The 20,774-nt window shown below is 37.2% G+C and overlaps 2 protein-coding genes and 1 long non-coding RNA gene across 9 annotated transcripts; 2 read left to right on the forward strand and 1 right to left on the reverse strand.

The window, feature by feature from the left end:
- Positions 1-208: 208 nt before the first annotated feature.
- On the forward strand, positions 209-4,469 carry terb1 (telomere repeat binding bouquet formation protein 1). 5 transcript variants are annotated; one of them, XM_077595303.1, is made up of 5 exons: positions 209-556; positions 1,287-1,592; positions 2,041-2,268; positions 2,613-2,693; positions 4,310-4,469. In XM_077595303.1, exons 2-4 carry the CDS (start codon positions 1,352-1,354, stop codon positions 2,660-2,662), a joined length of 519 nt encoding a protein of 172 aa, XP_077451429.1. In that variant the 5' UTR covers positions 209-556; positions 1,287-1,351; the 3' UTR covers positions 2,663-2,693; positions 4,310-4,469. The 5 variants fall into 5 exon arrangements, with proteins under 5 accessions (XP_077451429.1, XP_077451430.1, XP_077451428.1 ...); XM_077595304.1 differs by lacking the exon at positions 4,310-4,469 and adding an exon at positions 2,857-3,054; XM_077595302.1 differs by lacking the exon at positions 4,310-4,469 and having other exon boundaries at positions 2,613-3,054.
- LOC144070842 (uncharacterized) lies at positions 2,693-3,877 on the reverse strand. The gene is made up of 3 exons (XR_013299468.1): positions 3,645-3,877; positions 3,492-3,570; positions 2,693-3,328 (listed from the first exon to the last, which is right to left on the reverse strand). It is a non-coding gene; the product is annotated as an uncharacterized LOC144070842 (long non-coding RNA).
- Positions 4,470-7,442: 2,973 nt separating the features above from the next.
- neto2b (neuropilin (NRP) and tolloid (TLL)-like 2b) lies at positions 7,443-14,718 on the forward strand. 3 transcript variants are annotated; one of them, XM_077597312.1, is made up of 12 exons: positions 7,443-7,620; positions 8,231-8,287; positions 8,470-8,628; positions 9,401-9,649; positions 9,741-9,788; positions 9,851-9,978; positions 10,073-10,174; positions 10,557-10,683; positions 10,907-11,020; positions 12,514-12,644; positions 12,901-12,996; positions 13,804-14,718. In XM_077597312.1, the coding sequence occupies exons 1-12, from the start codon at positions 7,611-7,613 to the stop codon at positions 14,209-14,211; spliced, it is 1,629 nt and encodes a 542-aa protein (XP_077453438.1). In that variant the 5' UTR covers positions 7,443-7,610; the 3' UTR covers positions 14,212-14,718. The 3 variants fall into 3 exon arrangements, with proteins under 3 accessions (XP_077453438.1, XP_077453439.1, XP_077453440.1); XM_077597313.1 differs by having other exon boundaries at positions 12,904-12,996; XM_077597314.1 differs by lacking the exons at positions 12,901-12,996; positions 13,804-14,718 and adding an exon at positions 12,837-12,891.
- The last annotated feature ends 6,056 nt before the right edge of the window (positions 14,719-20,774 follow it).

The following is a 20,774-nucleotide window of genomic DNA, read 5'->3' on the forward strand; positions in this document are numbered from 1 at the left end:
TTAGCAAGAATAGTTCATAAAATTACTTCTAAAGTAAGACATTTTCATTGTTGCATTTTAAATTTAATGTATTTAATTATGGCTAACAAACAATAGACACATGAACCAGCTAGTCAATAATAAAAACATTTTAATTTTTAACACATTGTAGTTCTGCTTTTCTTCGGCTGTCCATTTTATTGCCCCGCCCCCTATTTATGTTGAACTCGTTTGGCTGTCACTCATTTTGAGTGGGAGGGGCGAACGAACGTTGTTCAAATGGATGAACAAGGTGTGCCAGGATTAATTGATGGCTAAATAGCTGACACCGGCTTGGATGTCTAGTGCCATCGATGGAACCCTGCGACTAAAAAAGGAGAATCGACTTTCGGGAATGAATGAAAGCAAATGCATGGTGCAAGCATTTAATTTTTAGTCAATCAAGCGACGTCGTCACCGTACAGGCGGACCAGAGCAGCCTCTCCTGGCACGGTGCATGGCGTCCCAAGTGGGCGACAGGTTACCAAGCTTCAGCGACCGTGCGAGAGTTTTAGCCCCCGGATCTCGGGGTATGCCAGTGAGTAACATCCCCCTTATGTTACATATCCAAGCACTTCAGTTAAAAACTAATATATAGTATAACTAATACGACCTCATAGAAGTTGTATGATTGAAACGCCCTATCCGGCGCGTAGTGATTACGTAATGAGTGACGTCAATTCAAATCTAGCAAGACAAAATATATTAAAATATGAAGAGGAATTGCCTTAAAAGCCCCAATTGATAATTGCATCGGATTTTATTCATGGTGAATCAACATTGATCATATTTATGAATACAGTAAAAATGAAGCAATTTGAATGTTTTGGCGCGGTTCATCGTCTCTCTTTCCGTTTAGTCGACCTAGTAAGTTGATCGTTTATTTCTAAGGTTAATAATTACGTTTTGAGGGGCACATTTTAAATCGTAGATTGAAATTCGAAGTAAATTTCAAGTCCGCATTCAGATATAACTATCTTTGACCGACATATTTCTCTCAGTATATCTTTTACATCCAATGTTAGCTATTGCTAGCCAACCAAAAATAAACATTTTAATAAGCAATGTACCCCATGGGAGTACAAACTATTGAACCCGCCCTAGAAAACATGGATTACGCTGTATTTTCCAAACAATAACGGTGACAAAAAGTCACGTATTCATGTCGTGAAATAAATCTCCCCCAAAATTGAATCCAACGCGTTTATTGTACATATGTGATTTATTTATTTTTGATCAATTGGAATGTATTTTTATGTCATCAAAAGGTGAGCCGACCACCTGTCTCCGAACGTCTTAAGACACCCCGTTGGATCCCTCAAAGTTAGTCAACATGGAGGAGGGAGAAAAAGGCAACAGTCACCCTAAAACGCCAGGGTCACGTGCAGAGAAAGAAAAGTTTAAAAAGAACAGGCAAATTGTGTCATGTGTAGCGTGCAACGGCACTGGATTCCTTATGCAACACCACGTACGGCCAATAGAGGGAGACAAAGATGGACAAAGTCCCGCAAAACAATCTCCACAGCAAGGTCAGAAAGGGGACAAAAAATCCCCCTACAACGAAAGATGTGCAGGTAAGAATACTTAAATTGTACATTGCTGCTACAAAATATTTTGTTTATTAATCTGAAAGATCATGTATCGGTGAATTGTTTAAAGGAGCCATTTCAAACATTATGCTGCGTTCTGACCATCTCCTCATAATGTAACTTTTCTTTTGTAATATTAAAATTTATGGCTTAATTTTTGTGATTTTAATCTCTGAATATTTCGACTATTCTGCTAGTCCTATTTCTTTTTGTTTGTACTTTTATTAAATTGACCTTGAGGAAGGTTACAGCAAGTAATGTCAAGTAAATGAGAATACATAGTTAATTCTAATTCAAGGTGGGGCATTGTGAGGTGTGGGCTATCTACTCAAACTGGGGACATTGCATCACGCCTGACGCCCACGCGCCATTCCATTGAACAAAAAAGCAGCCATCATGAATGCGGGCATTACTGTTTGTTCCACTCGTTTAGGTTGTATGGTGCCATTTGAGAGCGTGACAAGTCGCACGTTTGCATCCGTCCTACGTTCCTGTCGTCAGAAATGCGACATGCACAAAGCCCTTGTCGAGGCCACGGACCGCTACATGGCATCCCACCGCCACGCTCTGCTAGAATTGACCCACTTGGATCCCAGCGGTCAATTGGCCTTCAATCGGTCATCCCCCACATGGCAGAGAATTCCTTGTTTGAATCTCAAAAGTAAATACTTTTAATATACGTGTAAAAAATATAAGTCCGAGTGTCTTAATATTGGAAAAGAGTACTGCAGGGTTTCCGCCAGTCATTTTTTAAGTGTTACAAAAAGGCACAGTACTTGAAGTCGGGGGGTAGGAAGTGAATGAACAAATATGATTGGACATCTATGGCAGTCAATGATTTAACAAATATACAAAGCATTGGAATTACATTTAAAAGAAAGTACAGGTTAAGAAAATACATGTAGAAAATTCGATTGGAAAATACAGCTGGAAATGAGAAAATCTTTCATTTTTTAGAAACTTAATTAAAGGGCAAAGTGAAGTTTTATTTTCTCACCCCACCAGATGTTATCCTGACTCCCACTGCCAAAGGAACACAACAGAAGCTGACATAAAGGATTTATACAAGGCAGAATGTCACAGCATGTAAGTAATTAATTTTATTTAAAATCCATTATCAGTTAAATATTCATTTCATCTGGCAGATAAGTACTTAACTCAAGTAGGGAAAAAAGTAGCAGAGTTGGCAATGCATTGACATATGCAAAACAGTCTTTAATCATTTAAACATTTTTTCCTCTGTCTTTAGGACAGTAAAACCACAGCATGCTAACTGAATGCTACATGTTTTGCCAGTCTCTACATAAACTGTTAGTAGGTTGTAGCTAGGCTTCTGTCCCACACTGACTGCAGTTTAAATGTAAAGGTCCTGATATTCCTGTAATAACATGTTTGTTGCACATGTACTTCATTGGCTTTAATTTAAAAATAAATAGCAAATGGAACACTTGCGAGTGTGAAGGGTGTGTTAGTATGGCATGTTCTCATCAGTTGAAAAATATTTCTCGTACAAGGCGCATGGCATCGTCGCCACCCTGCTCCTCTGCTTTCTCCTCCCCCTCGGCATCCTCAGCGTACGCTACAGTCGCCATCTCGGCAACATTCAAATCCGCTTTGGAGATGTTCATATTTTCGCACGCTTTCTCTAAAGTCACGAGATTCCCCGTCCGGTTTGGTGAGGGAGTTCTTTTTCCAACAGCGCTCTCCATTTTGGATTGAACCTGTAGTGCATATCAATCAGGAAACAAATTAATCCATTTAATTTGTTTCCAAGATAGATGCTTTTGTACTCGTGGAGTACTTGTAGTTACGTTTGTTATGACTGTGATTGGCTGGCCACCAATTCAGCATCATAACATCTCTAACTCTTGGAAATGGCGTCACCTGCTGGTCGGCCCCGGTACCAAGATACTCAGCAGCCGCTTCAAGCAGTTCTTTTTCGTTCATGCAGTAGAAAACCGATCTAGAGAATCCATGTTAACAATTTATCTTTGAACTTTGATGAATTCTAACGTGAAATTAGATTAATTGACCAACCGCGCGGTTTTCTTTTGCTTCCCGGTCGTCTTCAGGGTCGGCTTTTCTTTCGCCTTGTCCTTTTTGGACATCCAAGACGGCAAAATGCGGCGTCGCTCCGACATATTGTTTTCCAAACCTGTTGTTTATATGACACCATTTGTTCTTTCTTGGTTTAGCGCTTTGCTTGGTGTTTTTCATTAAGACCAGGCGCGTTTTGCGGCATTGGCATATGTCGCATTTGAACTACGTCACATCCGTTTACGCCGCAGCATGTTTTGTGTCACTTCTGGGGCAAATGTTTTCTATATTTTGAAATAGGCCCAATTCAGTTCATATCGAATAAATACCTCTTGTCAAAATACTTTAACTAACATTTAAAAAAGTGTTTTTATATCCGCTGCAACACCGTTGTCAAGTTGCAGCTAAATCACTGAAACTCAACTTTATCTATATCTATATGTATTTTTTTATTTTATATATTATATATTTATATATTATATATTATATATTTATATATTATATATTTATATATTATATATTATATATTTATATATTATATATTATATATTATATATTTATATATGATATATTTATATTATATTTATATATTATAGAAATAGAGAAATTGTATTTACATTTTATTTGGCAAAAAGTGAATTCGTTTTGCATAATTTTACACACAGGGACCACACAAAATGATGTGGTGGGCTGAATCAAGACCCCGTGCTCCAAGTTTGACAGCGGTGCAATATAAAGTCAGTTCCGTTTGAGGTTGGATTTAATCTGGTGTTTCAATCACTATGGTAACTGTATACTGTGTAATTAAAACCGCAAAGTCTTTATATCTTACAAACACGCAAGGCCTGCTCTTTCTGTCGGTTTCTTCTTATTTACATCATTAAATGTGCTAAAATTTAAGAGCTCTGTAAGAAAATTGGCTGTTTAACAGAAAATTGAATAGTTGTTAATATAAATAAAATAGGAGTTCAATGAGTGCCCTGAAAAGGGTTGAAAAACAAGTATATTTTAATAATCAGTCATGCATGAAAGATGTCACTTTTTTTAAACAAGATAAATACCCAAAAAGATGATTTTGACATGAAACTGACAAAGTGTGAGTTAAATGACATTTCCCCCACTTCGTTCATGTTTGACCCACAAATTGGACAGGCTTTTTCTTCTGAAAAACAAACTGAAATCGTCTTAGTCCAGCCTGATCTGTGAAAATGGCAGCAAGCCTGGAGAAGGATGAGAGAACTCTTTGGCTTCTCATTTTTTAGAACATTTACATTTCATTAAAATTACTCACCCTGTCAACATGTGCTTAGCACTGAAAAGCTAAAAATTATTAGCCAAGTGGGCGTTCCCTGGAATAACAATGAAATGAAGAAAAAAAAACGCACAGCTGATTGCAAAATTTGGTTTTCAGCACCTTTTTAAAGAACTAAAACATGCATATAATTGAATTTGTTATTGGAAGGTTGGAGTAGGCAATACCCAGTGAATGTCTCCCCTTTTACTTGTTCCCACTTTTAATTTAGTCCAATATGCAAAGCTGCTCTTTGCAATCAAAGCATAAGCACTTGTCACGAGGGGCTTTGGCGGCGTAATTAAAGGCCGACTGAGTGAAAGCTTTGGGGCCCAAAGACGGATAGAAGTTTGGATCTTTAAAGAGAGACCCAAAGTGTGCAAAGAAATACAAGTTTACAAAAATTACAAGTTACGAAACAGGTTCTGGAACCAATGAATTTTGTAAGTAGAGGCCCCACGAAATAAGTTCTGGAACCAATAATTTTTGTAAGTAGAGGTTCCACTGTAATTCATTTTCAACAACACTTTAAAGACACCACGTGATTGATCACGCCGCCCTCAGCATAGGACTCGGAGGCTTAAGAATAATCATCAATTTGTTGAAAATATGATCAGTTTTGCGTGACCCGAGTTGAACCGGACATGTTGCCGCTCTAAAGGTCAAAGAAAAGAGTCAGTGTCACACAATCTCGACACTCACGGCTTCTTCAAGCAGACTAATCTCGCCGCTGGTCGTCTCGGGCTTAACTCCCCTTTTTGATTAAGTGTCTCCGCCATTGGCCATCTGTGCCTAAAACGCTGGTGATTGGCCATATGGCGCTCAGGCGACAGATTCAGGAAGGCCTTTCTTCCTTCGTATAAAACTTTTGCCGTTCATGTCTTGGCTAACTTCCTGCCCGTGAGAGCTGAAACTCCAGGGAAAAAAGTCTTAAAATACGTTTAAACAAAAAGGGTTCGAATAGTGATGCGCATTTGAAGCCGAGCTAAAATGATGTAATCATAACGTGGTTATTGGTGAGACAGATTAAGTCTAAAGCTAAGCTCTATTTCATGTCTAAATCAATGCGGGAATGTTTGTGTTCATCCTTGGAGACTTAAGCTGATGCTTATGTAAAAAACCGTGAGGATTAATGCAAAAAAAATGGAGTCAACATCCAGCAAAGAAGTCTTTAAAGTCAAATTCCACACAAACGGAAAAACGAATACGAATGCGATTATTTTGTATTGTGCCATGTTTCTCCCCCTCCCCCCCGATAAATGTTATTACTCTGTTTTTTAATAATAATCACTGCAAAAAGCAAATTCCTGTACTGTAGTGTTGTCTTAATTCATCAGCGTCTGCTTTCGAGGTACCCGATTGCGTCACACCCAGCCAGCGGGCGTGACCGTGTTGGTGGTTGCCGTGGCGACGGCTCTTGTCTCCTTGTGAGAATTGATTTTGTAAAAATAAACAAAATGAGAACATAATAATAATAAATAAACACTTTCAATGCCGTCGGGAGTTTTAGATATCAAATCCATTTCACTTGAGTGATCGCTTTTCGCTGCCATTTACGTCCAATCCAGTTAGATCGTCCGATCGTTGCCACCTCTCCCCAGACAAATTGGATTGGACGTTTAGCGCTGTCAATGGAAGCAAATGAATATTAACACATTATAGAAAAATTGACTTTTTTTTTTTTTTTTTTTTAACGGTAATATTATTAAGTAACGTTGGTTAGCTGCCACCCTCCCAATTCGAATGGTTTGGACGTCTACAAGTAATGAACTCATTTAAAAAAAAAATCGGTTTTAAGAGAGTAAATCTGAAAGACGTCAAAGATGGTAAATGTTGAAGTTCTCTATTTGTACCGTATTTTCTGGACTATAAGTAGCACTTTTTTCATAGTTTGACTGGGCCTGTGAAGTTGTTTTTTTTGGGAAACAGTTATGTTAACTGATGCCTATTTAGCCTGTTGTTCTCCATGTTATCATTGTTACTTTAATGCAGGGGTGTCAGACTCGGGTTGGTTCGCAGGCCACTTTAACGTCAACTTGATTTCACGTGGTTAGATATAATATTTAGATTTTTTTATAAATTGATTAAAAGAACTGGATTAAAAGCCCTGAATATTCAGTTTTTTTATAGATCTAAAACAATGTTTATTTTAGCTTTTTTTTAAAATATATTTTTAGATTTTACAAAATGATTTTTGAACTAAAAACACAGAAAAAAATTATTAAAAAATTACAATTATTGATTTAAAAGGGGGAAAATCAGGAAATTTAATATACATCTATACTCTTCATTTTAATTTGATCCTAAAACAGAAAGTTGGCACTCATGATTTACTTTCCCGGGCCACACAAAATGATGCGGCGGGCCAGATTTGGCCCCCGGGCCGCCACTTTGACACATGTGCATTAATGTATGTTTGTTGTTGCTTTTGAAAAATCCAGTAGTTGCACATGTGCAAGTGATCTCACCCTCCCTCCCTCTCCCATTTAAACCCCTCTTGAGGGATCTTCTTCTTCTTCCTCCTCCTTCTAACTGATGTGCTGAATCGGTATCTCGACGGTCTGCAGGCATCGAGGATTGTTAGTAGAAATTGTCTTTTTTTTTCATGTGTCAACAACGTCGATGTAAGCATGTCAATTCCTTCTCCGGTTGTAAAGTAGAAACTGAATGAGAGGATGAACGTGGGTGAGTAAAATGTTCTTTTTTTGGGGGGGGGGGTCGAATTAGTGATTTGAGTATTAGTTCCCTGGTAAACTTATATGCATAAAGTCATCGTTTGCTGAGATGTTAACTGGTGAAGGGTAAACCTGCTCAACTTAAAAGAATTGCATTGATGGAAGAAATTTTGGGGGAGTCAAACCAAATCTTTTTTTTCTTCTGTAAGCACTTTTCCCACACAAAAATCTGGATTAATAAATGTACTGCTTTTCAATCATTTCAGTGTACATATAGAGACTTAAAAAAATAGCCCAAAAGCTGTTATGCCCGTTTTGGCCAACTTCTCCACAAACGGTCTTTTCTTCTTTTTATCCAGTATATATTTTTTTAATGAATGAATTCAATTATATATGAATAAAATGAGTATAAAAAAATATATAAAAAAACAGACACCAATAAGAAGAAAACAAATGTTGGAATGTGATTCTAGCTCGCAGATGGCGCTAGTTTTGTGTGTTTATTTTTCCCTCCAGCAACAAGTGGACGTCCACAAATCCTTTTAAGCACTGTCTGTCTTTCCTTTCATTCTCTTGTTGTCCTCGTATGCTGTCTCCACCCGTCCGTCTGTTCTTTGCAGTCTGGATACTTCTCCTTTTCATTGAGGAGGGATTTGCTCGCGCTCAAAAGACTCCAGGTAAGAGAAAAATCTGCCCCTTTTCAGAGTGAACCCGTCCTTGGTCTCGAAATACATGTACTACAGTTTTTTTTTTTTCTTAACTGAGTGAAGCTCTGCCTTCTTTTCACCATAACGTCCCCAAATATGCTGCCAATTTTCCACCTTAAAGACATGGCGTTGGTGTATTGTTTAATGCACAGATGGCGGCGCTGCATCCAGAGGACTGAATCCGTCTGCCAAACCTTCGCGTTCTCGCCATTGCGGGAATTGGAACCGAAATGCAGAAGGCGGCAGCTTCAGCTCCCCCAACTACCCCGACACCTACCCGCCCAATAAGGAGTGCTTGTATGTACTGGAAGGTAAAAATACTACATTTTCACTGCATTTTCTTTCTACAATCACTGGTGACGTAAAAAGGAACAGAGTACAGTACAGTAAACCCTCGAATATAGCGGCTTCACTACATCGCAGATTTTTTTTCGGGGGGCATTTTTTCTTTTTTTTAAAGTTCAGAATGTGAAAATCATGCTGAAACTCGCAAGCGGAAGCCACTCCCCTGTCCTCTGCTTGCCACTAGAACTCAGCATGGAAGTAAAAAAATAAATAAAATTTTCAATATATATTTTTTTCTTCCTAAAGTTCATAAAAATGTGAAAATCCACGCTGATACTCCCAAGCAGGAGCCACCAATTTTTTTTTAAAATTAAATATGGGTTGATAGGTTCACCAATAGGCATTTCCAAATGCACGCACAAATAAAGAGAAAAGACAATCTTCTGGGTTCGCAGTTTTTCATTTATCGTGGCCATGTCTGGTCTACGTTAACCGCGATAATCGAGGGATTACTGTAATACCGCATTTATCGCAGTTAATAGTTTCCTTGACCCGCCGCTGTACATGAATGTTTTTATGTTTATTTTGACTTTTAAATCCATCTCTGTGCCATTACGTGTTTGCCAAAGGTAGACACTGTCTCCTAGTGAGTGTTGAAATACTCTCCAATGGTGACCAGACCCCCCCCCCTCTTCATGTTGGTTCTGCACGATAAACCTTTCCTATATATTTGGCGGATCCAAGTGGTCCATCTGCCAAGTGGCCAGGTATTATTTCAGTGTTCCCCTTCCCCACCAGCACTCCCCCGCCAAAGGATCGAGCTGTTTTTCGACAAATCCTTCTACATCGAGGCATCCTTCGAGTGCCGCTTCGACCACATCGAGGTGCGCGACGGGCCCTTCAGTTTCTCGCCGCTCATCAATCGCTTCTGCGGCGCCTCGTGTCCTGGCCTGGTCCTATCCAGCGGACGATTCATGTGGATCCGCTTCTACAGTGATGAGGAGCTGGAAGGAATCGGCTTCCGGGTTCGCTACAGCTTCACACCAGGTAGCTCCTCCTCCACCTCAGCCACGAGGCGCCGTGTCGGTTTTACACCATTTCTCAAAAGACGCGCGCGCTCCCGCCTTTCCGTCCAAAGACCCGGAGTTCCACCTGCACGTGGGAGGACTCCTAAACCCCATCCCAGGTAGCCTCTTCTCGACTTCTCCTCGGGCGAAAACATCACGCTGAGACTCGGAACTTCTCCAGACTGCCAGTTCGAGCTGTCCGGGGCCGACGGGCTGATCCGATCCAGCCAAGTGGAGGAAGAGTACAACGTCAAAGCCGACCAGGCCGTCGACTGCATCTGGACCGTACGCGCCCCTAAGGACAACAAGGTCCCGGTTCAGATCTTTTGTTAAAGAATGTTCAAAGTGGACGTGCGATGGATCACAAACCCGAGTTTGTACATTTTCTCATTCCGTCATGTAGATTTACCTAAGGTTCTTGGAGTACCAGATGGAGAACTCCAATGAGTGCAAGAAGAACTTTGTGGCCGTTTACGATGGGAGCAACGCCATCGAGGATCTCAAGGTCGTTGACGGGCCGACGAGTACTTCTGGGAGAATAAACCTAAAATTACGCTGACAACTAAGTGTTGCACCGACACAATAAAGACCAACTATTCATGGTTTTGGAAATTTTGTGGACAAAAACCCCCAAAAAATGCACTGGTTTGCACCAATCATCAGGTTTATTTGCATTCCCTTAAAAAAATATGAACATTTTTACGGCCCGTCGTTTGCCCTTAACTGAAATGTGGTTTAATAACGATTGGTCAGAGATGAGTGTGATGAGGGAAGCCGTTGTCCTATTTTTTTTAAAGGTTTTAAAGGTCTCAATTAGATGGGTCCATATAATTTGCCCAAAGCGGACGTGGAAAATCCCAAAAATAACCCCTTCCTTTTTTTTCCAGGCCAAGTTTTGCAGCACGGTGGCCAACGACATCATGCTGGACACGGGTGTGGGCGTGATCAGGATGTGGGCGGACGAGAGCAGCCGCCTGAGTCGCTTTCGGATGTTGTTCACTTCCTTCGCTGACCGTGAGATCAGTCACATTTTATCTCTTTATTGTCTTTCAATTGGGTTTGTTCCCTCCAATTTTCTTTTTTTTTTGGATGAAGTTAACATTTCAACTTCCCTGATACTGTTTTTTTTCTATTTAGGCTAGTTATTTTTAAGCAAATCACAGGGTTGTTTTATTTCGAAAAGATTTTCACTTTTCTCGTTGTACCATTTGTAACGCGTTTCTGTATTTGTTTGCAGCTCCGTGCGTGGGCCGCACATTCTTCTGTCACAGCAACATGTGCATCAACAATTCTCTGGTGTGCAACGGTATTCAAAACTGTGTCTTCCCCTGGGACGAAGGCAACTGCAAAGGTATTGCCTTTTTCTTTTTATGACATTTTTTAAATTTCCGTTTATATTATCGGTCAGGATCAAGCAGTAAAAATTAAATACTGCATACCTGCCAATTTTTTAATGTTTTTTGATCATTTCAAATTGTGTACCCAGTATAATTTTTTTTAGTAAGTAGTAAGTAAGTAAATTCTTTTTAAAACTGATCTCATTTCGGCTCTAATCCGGGTCGCTTCTGTCACTGGTAGCAGACGGAAAATACTGTTTTCATGCTTTAAGCATGATATGCGCACCCACCTTCCCCTTTCACCCGTCTGCCTTTTCACTACATAAATGTAGCGCGTCAGAAAGCCGTCCACTTTGGAGAAAATTTACGTGCGCCCTATGTGAGTAAAAATGTGCCATGTTACATTTGCAGTTGTTTTTCAAATCGTTTAATAGGGGTATTGCAATCATTAATATGGGGAGCAATTGGCGGTACACGGTCGATTGGTCGCCGGTCTTTTGGTCGCCCGGAAGGTTATTGATAATTACCATTTTAAATTGTTGCTCAAATTCCCAAAATACAAACTGTGAATTATTATTTAGTCATACTTAATGCCCTATTAATTATTAGGCTAAAGAAAAGCTCCAAATTTCCCGGACTTTTATTGTTTTTTGTTGGAGAACTTGTTAAGACCCTGACTGACGTAGCTTCTTAAAGGGACAACGCATGTATGTACATACAAACTCTTATACACTCACACGTCGGCTCAGTGAAAGTGCTCATGGCCATTGTTGGCTTTTATTGATGCGTAGACCGTGTTGTTTTACCTTGTTTTGTCGCCGGTCTTTTGGTCGTCGGTCTTTTGGTCACCGGTCTTTTGGTCGCTCATTGTCGCCGTCGGGGCGACCAAAAGACGGGGATCAAAAGACCGGCGACCAATCCACTGCACACGTCAATTGGCTGAGGTTGACAGGCATGAATACTGCCCGTTTTAATCATTTGTTTTTCAAAAATGTTACAGGCAGGGGCGGCCAACTCCAGTCCTCGAGACCCCCGATCCAGTCTGTTTTCCATATCTCGTTCCTCTAGCACACCTGAATAACGTAATCAACTCCTCCTCATCGGCAAGCTCTCCACAAGCTTCAAACTGATCCATATTATTTGATTCATGTGTGTTGGTAGAGGGAGATATGGAAAACAGACTGAAATAGGGGCTCTCGAGAACCGGAGTGGGCCACCTTTGTACAGCAGGTGTCTCAAACCGATTCCGCAAAGGGCCGCAGTGGGTCCTGGTTTTTGTTTCAACCGATGCAGGGTCGATATCTTCTAAAATAAGTAGCACCTGGCTGCAATCAACTGATTACACTTGCAAAAGGTGTCCGCTTGTTGGGTTGGAATGAAAACCTGCACCCGCTGCGGCCCTTTGAGGACCGGTTTGAGACCCCTGGTCTACAGGAAGGAAGTGAAGCATCTCTAGAAAACATCTTTGGTTTTTTTTTTGTGTGGTGATGTGTTTTTTGTGCTGCAGAGAAGAAGCAGAAAGGAATCTTTCAGCACATGACCAGGACTCACAGCACAGTGATCTGCGTGTCCACCGCTGTGGTTCTGCTCCTCTTGGTCATCTCCATCTTAGTGCAGATCAAGCAGCCGCGCAAGAAGGTAAATGCATACCTGTCAACCTCTGCCGATAACTGCCCTTATAAATGATTATGATTCCCCTTACAAACCCCCAAAAAACCTTACAAACACCGTACGACTCGTACAAGTCGTACGGTGTTTGTAAGGTTTTTTGGGGGTTTGTAAGGGGAATCATAATCATTTATAAGGGCAGTTATCGGCAGAGGTTGACAGGTATGTAAATGACACGAGACGCTTTTTCCCTTGCCGTTCAAAAAGTGACGTTTTTTTGGCTCAGCAGGTGTTGGTACGCAAGAACCATTTGTTCCAGCGCGACAACTTCCGCTCGGTTCTTGAGCCCCCGCATTATGAACTACTGACTCTCAGAGAAAAGGTAAAGTAGACATCTTCATTGTCAACATCATCAATGGAATTTAATGTCTTTAAGTTGGCAGTTTTGTCGTTGGCGTTTAAATTTTGGGTTCAAAGCTCGTCGCCAGACCTATAAAAGAGGTTTTTTTTAAACGGATTCTGCGATATTAGTTTTTCGCGTTTTGTGGTACACCGCGAGAAAATGGGGAACTAAAGCAGATATTTTTTGCAGAATTCCCCCATTTTTTGGTGTTTCACGATTTTCGCAGTACACTGTGAAATATGGGGGACTACTGCTTAAATATTTTTCACAGTATTCCCCCTTTTTTGCAGTTTTATTGGTACACTGTGAAACACAGATGCATACTGTGGAACTATTTTTCGCAGTATTCAACTGTTTTTTTACGTTTTCGCGTTTCGCGGTACACCGCAAATATTGTACATTGTTTAAGATGACTTTTTCATATTTAGAAACCTGTGCCTAAGCAGATTTGGACTAAAGTTTGTTTGCACTAAAAAGAGAAAATCAATGTAAAAGAATGTTAATGTTGTTTTAATGTGTAATCGTTTTTGCAAAAATCCCAAAAATGAACGATTTTGGGTAAAATTAGCAACCGTGTGATCATTTGCGTGTCCAATTTTTTTGCTGCCGTTTGAGGAGGGCCACGTTAATCGTTCAAATCGCCCTTGTCGTCGTTTTTCCAAGTAAAATTGCTGTGTAGATAGACCTTTGATTTATTATTCATTGGTTATCCGATCATCACATGGGTTCAGATTTTTTGTTAAAGGTATTTCTCTTCAAAAAGACAATTTTAAGTTTACCTTCCAGAAGCTGTCGGGAGAATTGGGAGATCTATCCGAGGAGCTTGAGTCCTTGCAGGCCCTGAGGAGATCGTCATCCTTCGGCTCCCGCTGCGTCCACGAGCATCACTGCGGCTCTCGGGCCTCGCTCAACTCTATCAAAGGTGGGACGGATGTGCGCCGCAGTTCTTCAGAGGCCATTCCGGGCGAGCTCCGCGTGGTCCCACTTTCCCCACGCAAGAAAAGTTGGCCCAGCGTCAAAGCCGCCGTGGCCCTCCGCGATCACCAACTCTTGCCCGAGCGACAGCGCCGCGTCGTGGAGGACGACCCTGACACCATCCACGTCTCCGGTTACGATATTTACCTACATGAGCCGGCCAGCAGGAGAAGCCGCTACGCCATGGCCCAGCAAAGGTCTTTATCTATGGACTTGTAATAGAATTACGAGTTCAGATGGCAATTCATTTTTTGTTACATATTACAATTGCGCTACCAAGGCTACATTCCACTTGCAGGCCAAACTCTGATTTAGATCCAATCGCCCCTGTCCAAATCTTAATTTTGATTTCTTGGAATCTGGTTTCATGCAGTGTGACAGGTCTAACGCTCAATTTTTCATATCCCATCTGAGTTAATTTATATATGGTTAAAAATCAGATTTCTCTCTGACATCACCGTGTGAATGCAAACTATTCCAATTTCTTTGTATCTGTTGTGTAAAAAATCCAATTTGGAAATGTTCATACTGGATCTGAGCTCATTCACACAGGAAAAATAATAATGTGTACAAATCCTGTATGGAACAAATGAATGCAATGTCAGAAGCTTCTGAGGTCAGGGGTTTTGGGTTAGTCCCCTGAAGGCAGAACAATAGATGCTAGTTAATGTAGTAGACATTAAGTAAACAAAATACATTCAAATAAAAGCCTTTCTATGCATGGTCTTTATTTTCTAAATGAAAAAAGACTTCCTTTACTTTGTCTTTATTGTTTTTAAGGGGAAAAAGCCTTACTATATATGATCATTTTTAAAGAAAATAAAAGCCTTACTGTCCATTGTCGGTTTTTCTTTAAAAAATGACTGTATAGTAAGGTTTTCTTCTTAAAAAACAACATAGTATAGTAAAGCTTTTTTTCTTTAAAAAAACAACATCATATAGTAAGGCTATTTTTCTTTAATAAAACAACTTAGTTTAGTAAGGCTTATTTCTTTAAAAAACGACATAGTATAGTAAGGCTTTTTCCTTTAAAAAACAGCAGTATAATAAGGCTTTTATTTATCCAAAAACGACCATGTATACTATGTCGTTTTTTCAAGAAAAAAGCCTTACTTTACTATGTTGTTGTTTTTAAAGAAAAAAACCTTACTATACTATGTTGTTGTTTTAAAAGAAAAAAAGCCTTACTATACTATGTCTTTTTTAAAGAAAAAAAGCCTTTCTATACTATGTCGTATTTTTAAGAAAAAAAGCCTTACTATACTATGTCATTTTTTAAAGAAAAAAAGCCTTACTATACATGGTCATTTTTTAAAGAAAAAAATCCTTACTATACCATGTCGTTTTTTAAAGAAAAAAGTCTTACTATACATGGTCCTTTTTTTAAGACAAAAAGCCTTACTATGCTATGTTGTTTTTTTAAGAAAAAAGCCTTACTATACTATGTTGTTTTTTTAAAGAAAAAAAGGCTTATTATACATGGTCAATTTTTAAGAAAAAAAGCCTTACATGGTCGTTTTTTGACAAATAAAAGACTTGCTATATTAAAATACGACAGTATAGTAAGGCTTTTTTCTTAAAAAAACGACATAGTATAGTAAGGCATTTTTCTTTAAAAAACGACCATGTATACTATGTCGTTTTTTTCAAGAAAAAGCCTTGCTATACATGGACGTTTTTTTTAAGAAAAAAGCCCTACTATACTATGTCTTTTTTTTAGGAAAAAAGCCTTACTATATGTTGGGGTTATTCGGGGATGTTATGTGTGCATTTTAAATCATTAATATGTATAGGAGCTTCATCTTAATTTGGGACCGAGCAAAAGGACGCAGCTGGCTTCGAGGACATTTAATTGTTTTCAGGACTATTGACAGAACATGACAGGAAACCACGTTCCAGGCCAAGGACTGTTGATCTGAGTTCTACGAAGGACTCTTAAATTGCTTTGACTTGGATTCCGGCAAATGGCGATATTCGAATCAACTTCCGAAAATACTCGCATATTGTTTAAAAACATCGCTTGGTTTTAACCATATATATGGCTTATTTGTGCAAATTCTTACACAGTTGTGTTGGTTTTCGATCCGCTCCGGTCACCTTGTATGCTTACTTGTGCAAATTTATACGCAGGTGTTCTTGGTTTCCAACCTGATATGAAATTGTTGTGGCAGTTGTTTTTTACCTTAATGGTGTTATTCAATTAGCTTATGCAATTGTTTGAATCAGATTACCTTAGATGTTTTGATTATGCGCGACTAAATGGACAGAGGAGGATGGCGTTTCTTCAGAATCATCTGTGACAAGGACGAAGTCAGGGTGGATTCTCCTTGCAAGTTTCGTAGCTGGAATATGTCAACGATGTCTCTCTGTTTTTATTAAAGTATACCTATTAATAAACCTATCACTATACTATGTCGTTTTTTAAGAAAAAAAAGCCTTACTATACCATGTCGTTTTTTTTAAGAAAAATGCCTTACTATACTATGTCATTTTTTTAAAAGAAAAAAGCCTTACTATTCTATGTCGTTTTTTAAGAAAAAAGCCTTACTATACTATGTCGTTTTTTTAAAGAAAAATGCCTTACTATACTGTCATTTTTTTTAAAGAAAAAAGCCTTACTATTCTATGTCGTTTTTTAAGAAAAAAGCCTTACTATATTATGTCGGTTTTTTAAAGAAAAATGCCTTACTATACTATGTCGTTTTTAAAGAAAAACAGCCTTACTATACTATGTCGTTTATAAGAAAAAAAGCCTTACTATACTATGTCGTTTTTTAAGAAAAATGCCTTACTATAGTACAGACGCTCCCCTACTTACGAACGCAATTGGTTCCGAGCGATTGTTCATAAGTTGAATTTGTTTGTAAGTTGATTCAGTGCTATATTTTGTATTATAATTTATGTTTAAGGCCGATATAAGTATATTGAAGGTTTATACAAGTGCATTTGTATGTTTAAGGCTTGTATAAGTAACACGCATTGGTTTGTACTGAAAAAAAACATTTAATAAAATGGAGAGAATATGTACAGTACTGAAGAGAGAGAGATTTATGTATTAGAAACTGGCCAAAAGAAGCGACCTAATGACGATTGCACAGTTTTCTTCTTATTTTCATCATAAATGATGCGGTACCACTGTATGGCATCATTCAATTGATTTGCAAACTTTGTGCAACGTTCAATATTTGGGTCCTGCTGCTCGATCTTTCTGTTTATAAATGGTACTGAATGTGCAACGCTCACCATTTTCTGACGCGCATCAAGCTTCGTTATTATTGCCACTCGTTTCAAATGAAATGGCTTGCCTCTTCCTTGCAACTCCCTCAATAGAAGCCTTTAGCTTTTTACCAACCATATTCAATATTGGATGCATGAGATATTTAATGATACAAATGAAAAAGGTTCTTTGCACACTGGAGATACATTCACGCACTTCCGCATTGCAACGAAGAAGGTAGATGCTGGGTGAGCTGAGCTCTCACAGCGACAGGCGTCGGTATTAGCGGCGGAAAGAAGTACTACTCCGAAAAAGGGGCGAAATACAAAATTGGACTTGCGAACATTTTTGGACTTAAACGCAATTTGCAGACATGTTCGTATGTACCGTTGTTCGTAAGTTGAATGTTCGTAAGAAGGGGAGCGTCTGTATGTCTTTTTTTAAGAAAAAAAGCCTTACTATACATGGTCATTTTTTGACAAATAAAAGCCTTGCTATACTTAGTGATTTTAACAATTAAAAGCCTTACTATACGTGGTCCTTTTTTAAGAAAAAAGCTTTACTATACTATGTCGTTTTTTTTAAGAAAAATGCCGTACTATACTATGTCGTTTTTTTTTTAAAGAAAAATGCCTTACTATACTATGTCGTTTTTTAAGAAAAACAGCCTTACTATACTATGTCGTTTTTTTAAGAAAAAAGCCTTACTATACCATGTCGTTTTTTTAAGAAAAATGCCTTACTATACTATGTCATTTTTTTAAAAGAAAAAAGCCTTACTATTCTATGTCGTTTTTTTAAAGAAAAATACCTTACTATAATATGTCGTTTTTAAAGAAAAACAGCCTTACTATACTATGTCGTTTTTAAGAAAAAAAGCCTTACTATACTATGTTGTTTTTTAAGAAAAATGCTTTACTATAGTATATCTTTTTTTAAGAAAAAAAGCCTTACTATACATGGTCATTTTTTGACAAATAAAAGCCTTGCTATACTTAGTCATTTTAACAATTAAAAGCCTTACTATACATGGTCCTTTTTTAAGAAAAAAGCTTTACTATACTATGTCGTTTTTTTTAAGAAAAATGCCATACTATGTCGTTTTTTTTTTAAAGAAAAATGCCTTACTATACTATGTCGTTTTTTAAAGAAAATGCCTTACTATACTATGTCGTTTTTTTAAGAAAAACAGCCTTACTATACTATGTCGTTTTTTAAGAAAAAAGCTTTACTATACTATGTCGTTTTTTTTAAAGAAAAATGCCTTACTATACTATGTCGTTTTTTAAGAAAAAAGCCTTACTGTACCATGTCGTTTTTTTAAGAAAAATGCCTTACTATACTATGTCATTTTTTTAAAAGAAAAAAGCCTTACTATTCTATGTCGTTTTTTTAAAGAAAAATACCTTACTATAATATGTCGTTTTTAAAGAAAAACAGCCTTACTATACTATGTCGTTTTTAAGAAAAAAAGCCTTACTATACTATGTTGTTTTTTAAGAAAAATGCCTTACTATAGTGTCTTTTTTTAAGAAAAAAAGCCTTACTATACATGGTCATTTTTTGACAAATAAAAGCCTTGCTATACTTAGTCATTTTAACAATTAAAAGCCTTACTATACATGGTCCTTTTTTAAGAAAAAAGCTTTACTATACTATGTCGTTTTTTTTAAGAAAAATGCCATACTATACTATGTCGTTTTTTTTTTAAAGAAAAATGCCTTACTATACTATGTCGTTTTTTAAAGAAAATGCCTTACTATACTATGTCGTTTTTTTAAGAAAAACAGCCTTACTATACTATGTCGTTTTTTGAGAAAAAAGCTTTACTATACTATGTCGTTTTTTTTAAAGAAAAATGCCTTACTATACTATGTCGTTTTTTAAGAAAAAAGCCTTACTATACCATGTCGTTTTTTTAAGAAAAATGCCTTACTATACTATGTCATTTTTTTAAAAGAAAAAAGCCTTACTATTCTATGTCGTTTTTTTAAAGAAAAATACCTTACTATAATATGTCGTTTTTAAAGAAAAACAGCCTTACTATACTATGTCGTTTTTAAGAAAAAAAGCCTTACTATACTATGTTGTTTTTTAAGAAAAATGCCTTACTATAGTATGTCTTTTTTTAAGAAAAAAAGCCTTACTATACATGGTCATTTTTTGACAAATAAAAGCCTTGCTATACTTAGTCATTTTAACAATTAAAAGCCTTACTATACATGGTCCTTTTTTAAGAAAAAAGCTTTACTATACTATGTCGTTTTTTTTAAGAAAAATGCCATACTATACTATGTCGTTTTTTTTTAAAGAAAAATGCCTTACTATACTATGTCGTTTTATAAGAAAAAAGCCTTACTATACTGTGTCTTTTTTTAAGAAAAAAGCCTTACTATACTATGTCGTTTTTTAAGAAAAAAAAGCCTTACTATACTATGTCGTTTTTTAAGAAAAAAGCCTTACTATACCATGCCGTTTTTCAAGAAAGAAGCCATACTAGACATGGTCATTGTTTTAAGAAAAAAATCCTTACTATACATGGTCATTTTTTGACAAATAAAAGCCTTGCTATAATTAGTCATTTTTAACAATTAAAAGCCTTACTGTAAAAGGTCCTTTTTTAAGAAAAAATCCTTACTATACTATGTCGTTTAAGAAAAAAATCCTTACAATACATGGTCGTTTTTAAGAAAAAAGCCTTACTATACTATGTCGTTTTTTTAAGAAAAAAAGCCTTACTATAAATGGTCATTTTTAACAATTAAAAGACTTACTATACATGGTCCTTTTTAAGAAAAAAAGCCTTACTATACCATGTCATTTTTTAAAGAAAAAAGTCTTACTATACTATGTCGTTTTTTTAAGAAAAAAGCCTTACTATACTATGTCGTTTTTTAAAGAAAAAAGCCTTACTATACTATGTCGTTTTTTAAAGAAAAAAGCCTTTCTATACTATGTCGTATTTTAAGAAAAAAAGCCTTACTATACATGGTCGTTTAAGAAAAAAAGCCTTACCATACTATGTCGTTTTTTTAAGAAAAAAGCCTTACTATACTATGTCGTTTTTAAGAAAAAAGCCTTACTATACTATGTCGTTTTTAAGAAAAAAGCCTTACTATACTATGTCATTTTTTTAAAGAAAAAAAGCCTTACTATACATGGTCCTTTTTAAAGAAAAAAAGCCTTACTATACCATGTCGTTTTTTAAAAGAAAAAAAACCTTACTATACTATGTCGTTTTTTAAGAAAAAAGCCTTACTATACTTTGTTGTTTTTTTAAGAAGAAAGCCTTACTATAAATGGTCATTTTTTAAGAAAAAAACCTTACTATACTATGTCTTTTTTTAAGAAAAAAGTCTTACTATACTATGTTGTTTTTTAAGAAAAAAAGCCTTACTATATTATGTCGTTTTTTAAGAAAAAACCCTTACTATACCATGTCGTTTTTCAAGAAAGAAGCCTTACTAGACATGGTCATTGTTTTAAGAAAAAAATCCTTACTATACATGGTCATTTTTTGACAAATAAAAGCCTTGCTATAATTAGTCATTTTTAACAATTAAAA

The sequence above is a fragment of the Stigmatopora argus genome, chromosome 3 (genome assembly GCF_051989625.1).
Source record: "Stigmatopora argus isolate UIUO_Sarg chromosome 3, RoL_Sarg_1.0, whole genome shotgun sequence".
NCBI classification, from domain to species: domain Eukaryota; kingdom Metazoa; phylum Chordata; class Actinopteri; order Syngnathiformes; family Syngnathidae; genus Stigmatopora; species Stigmatopora argus.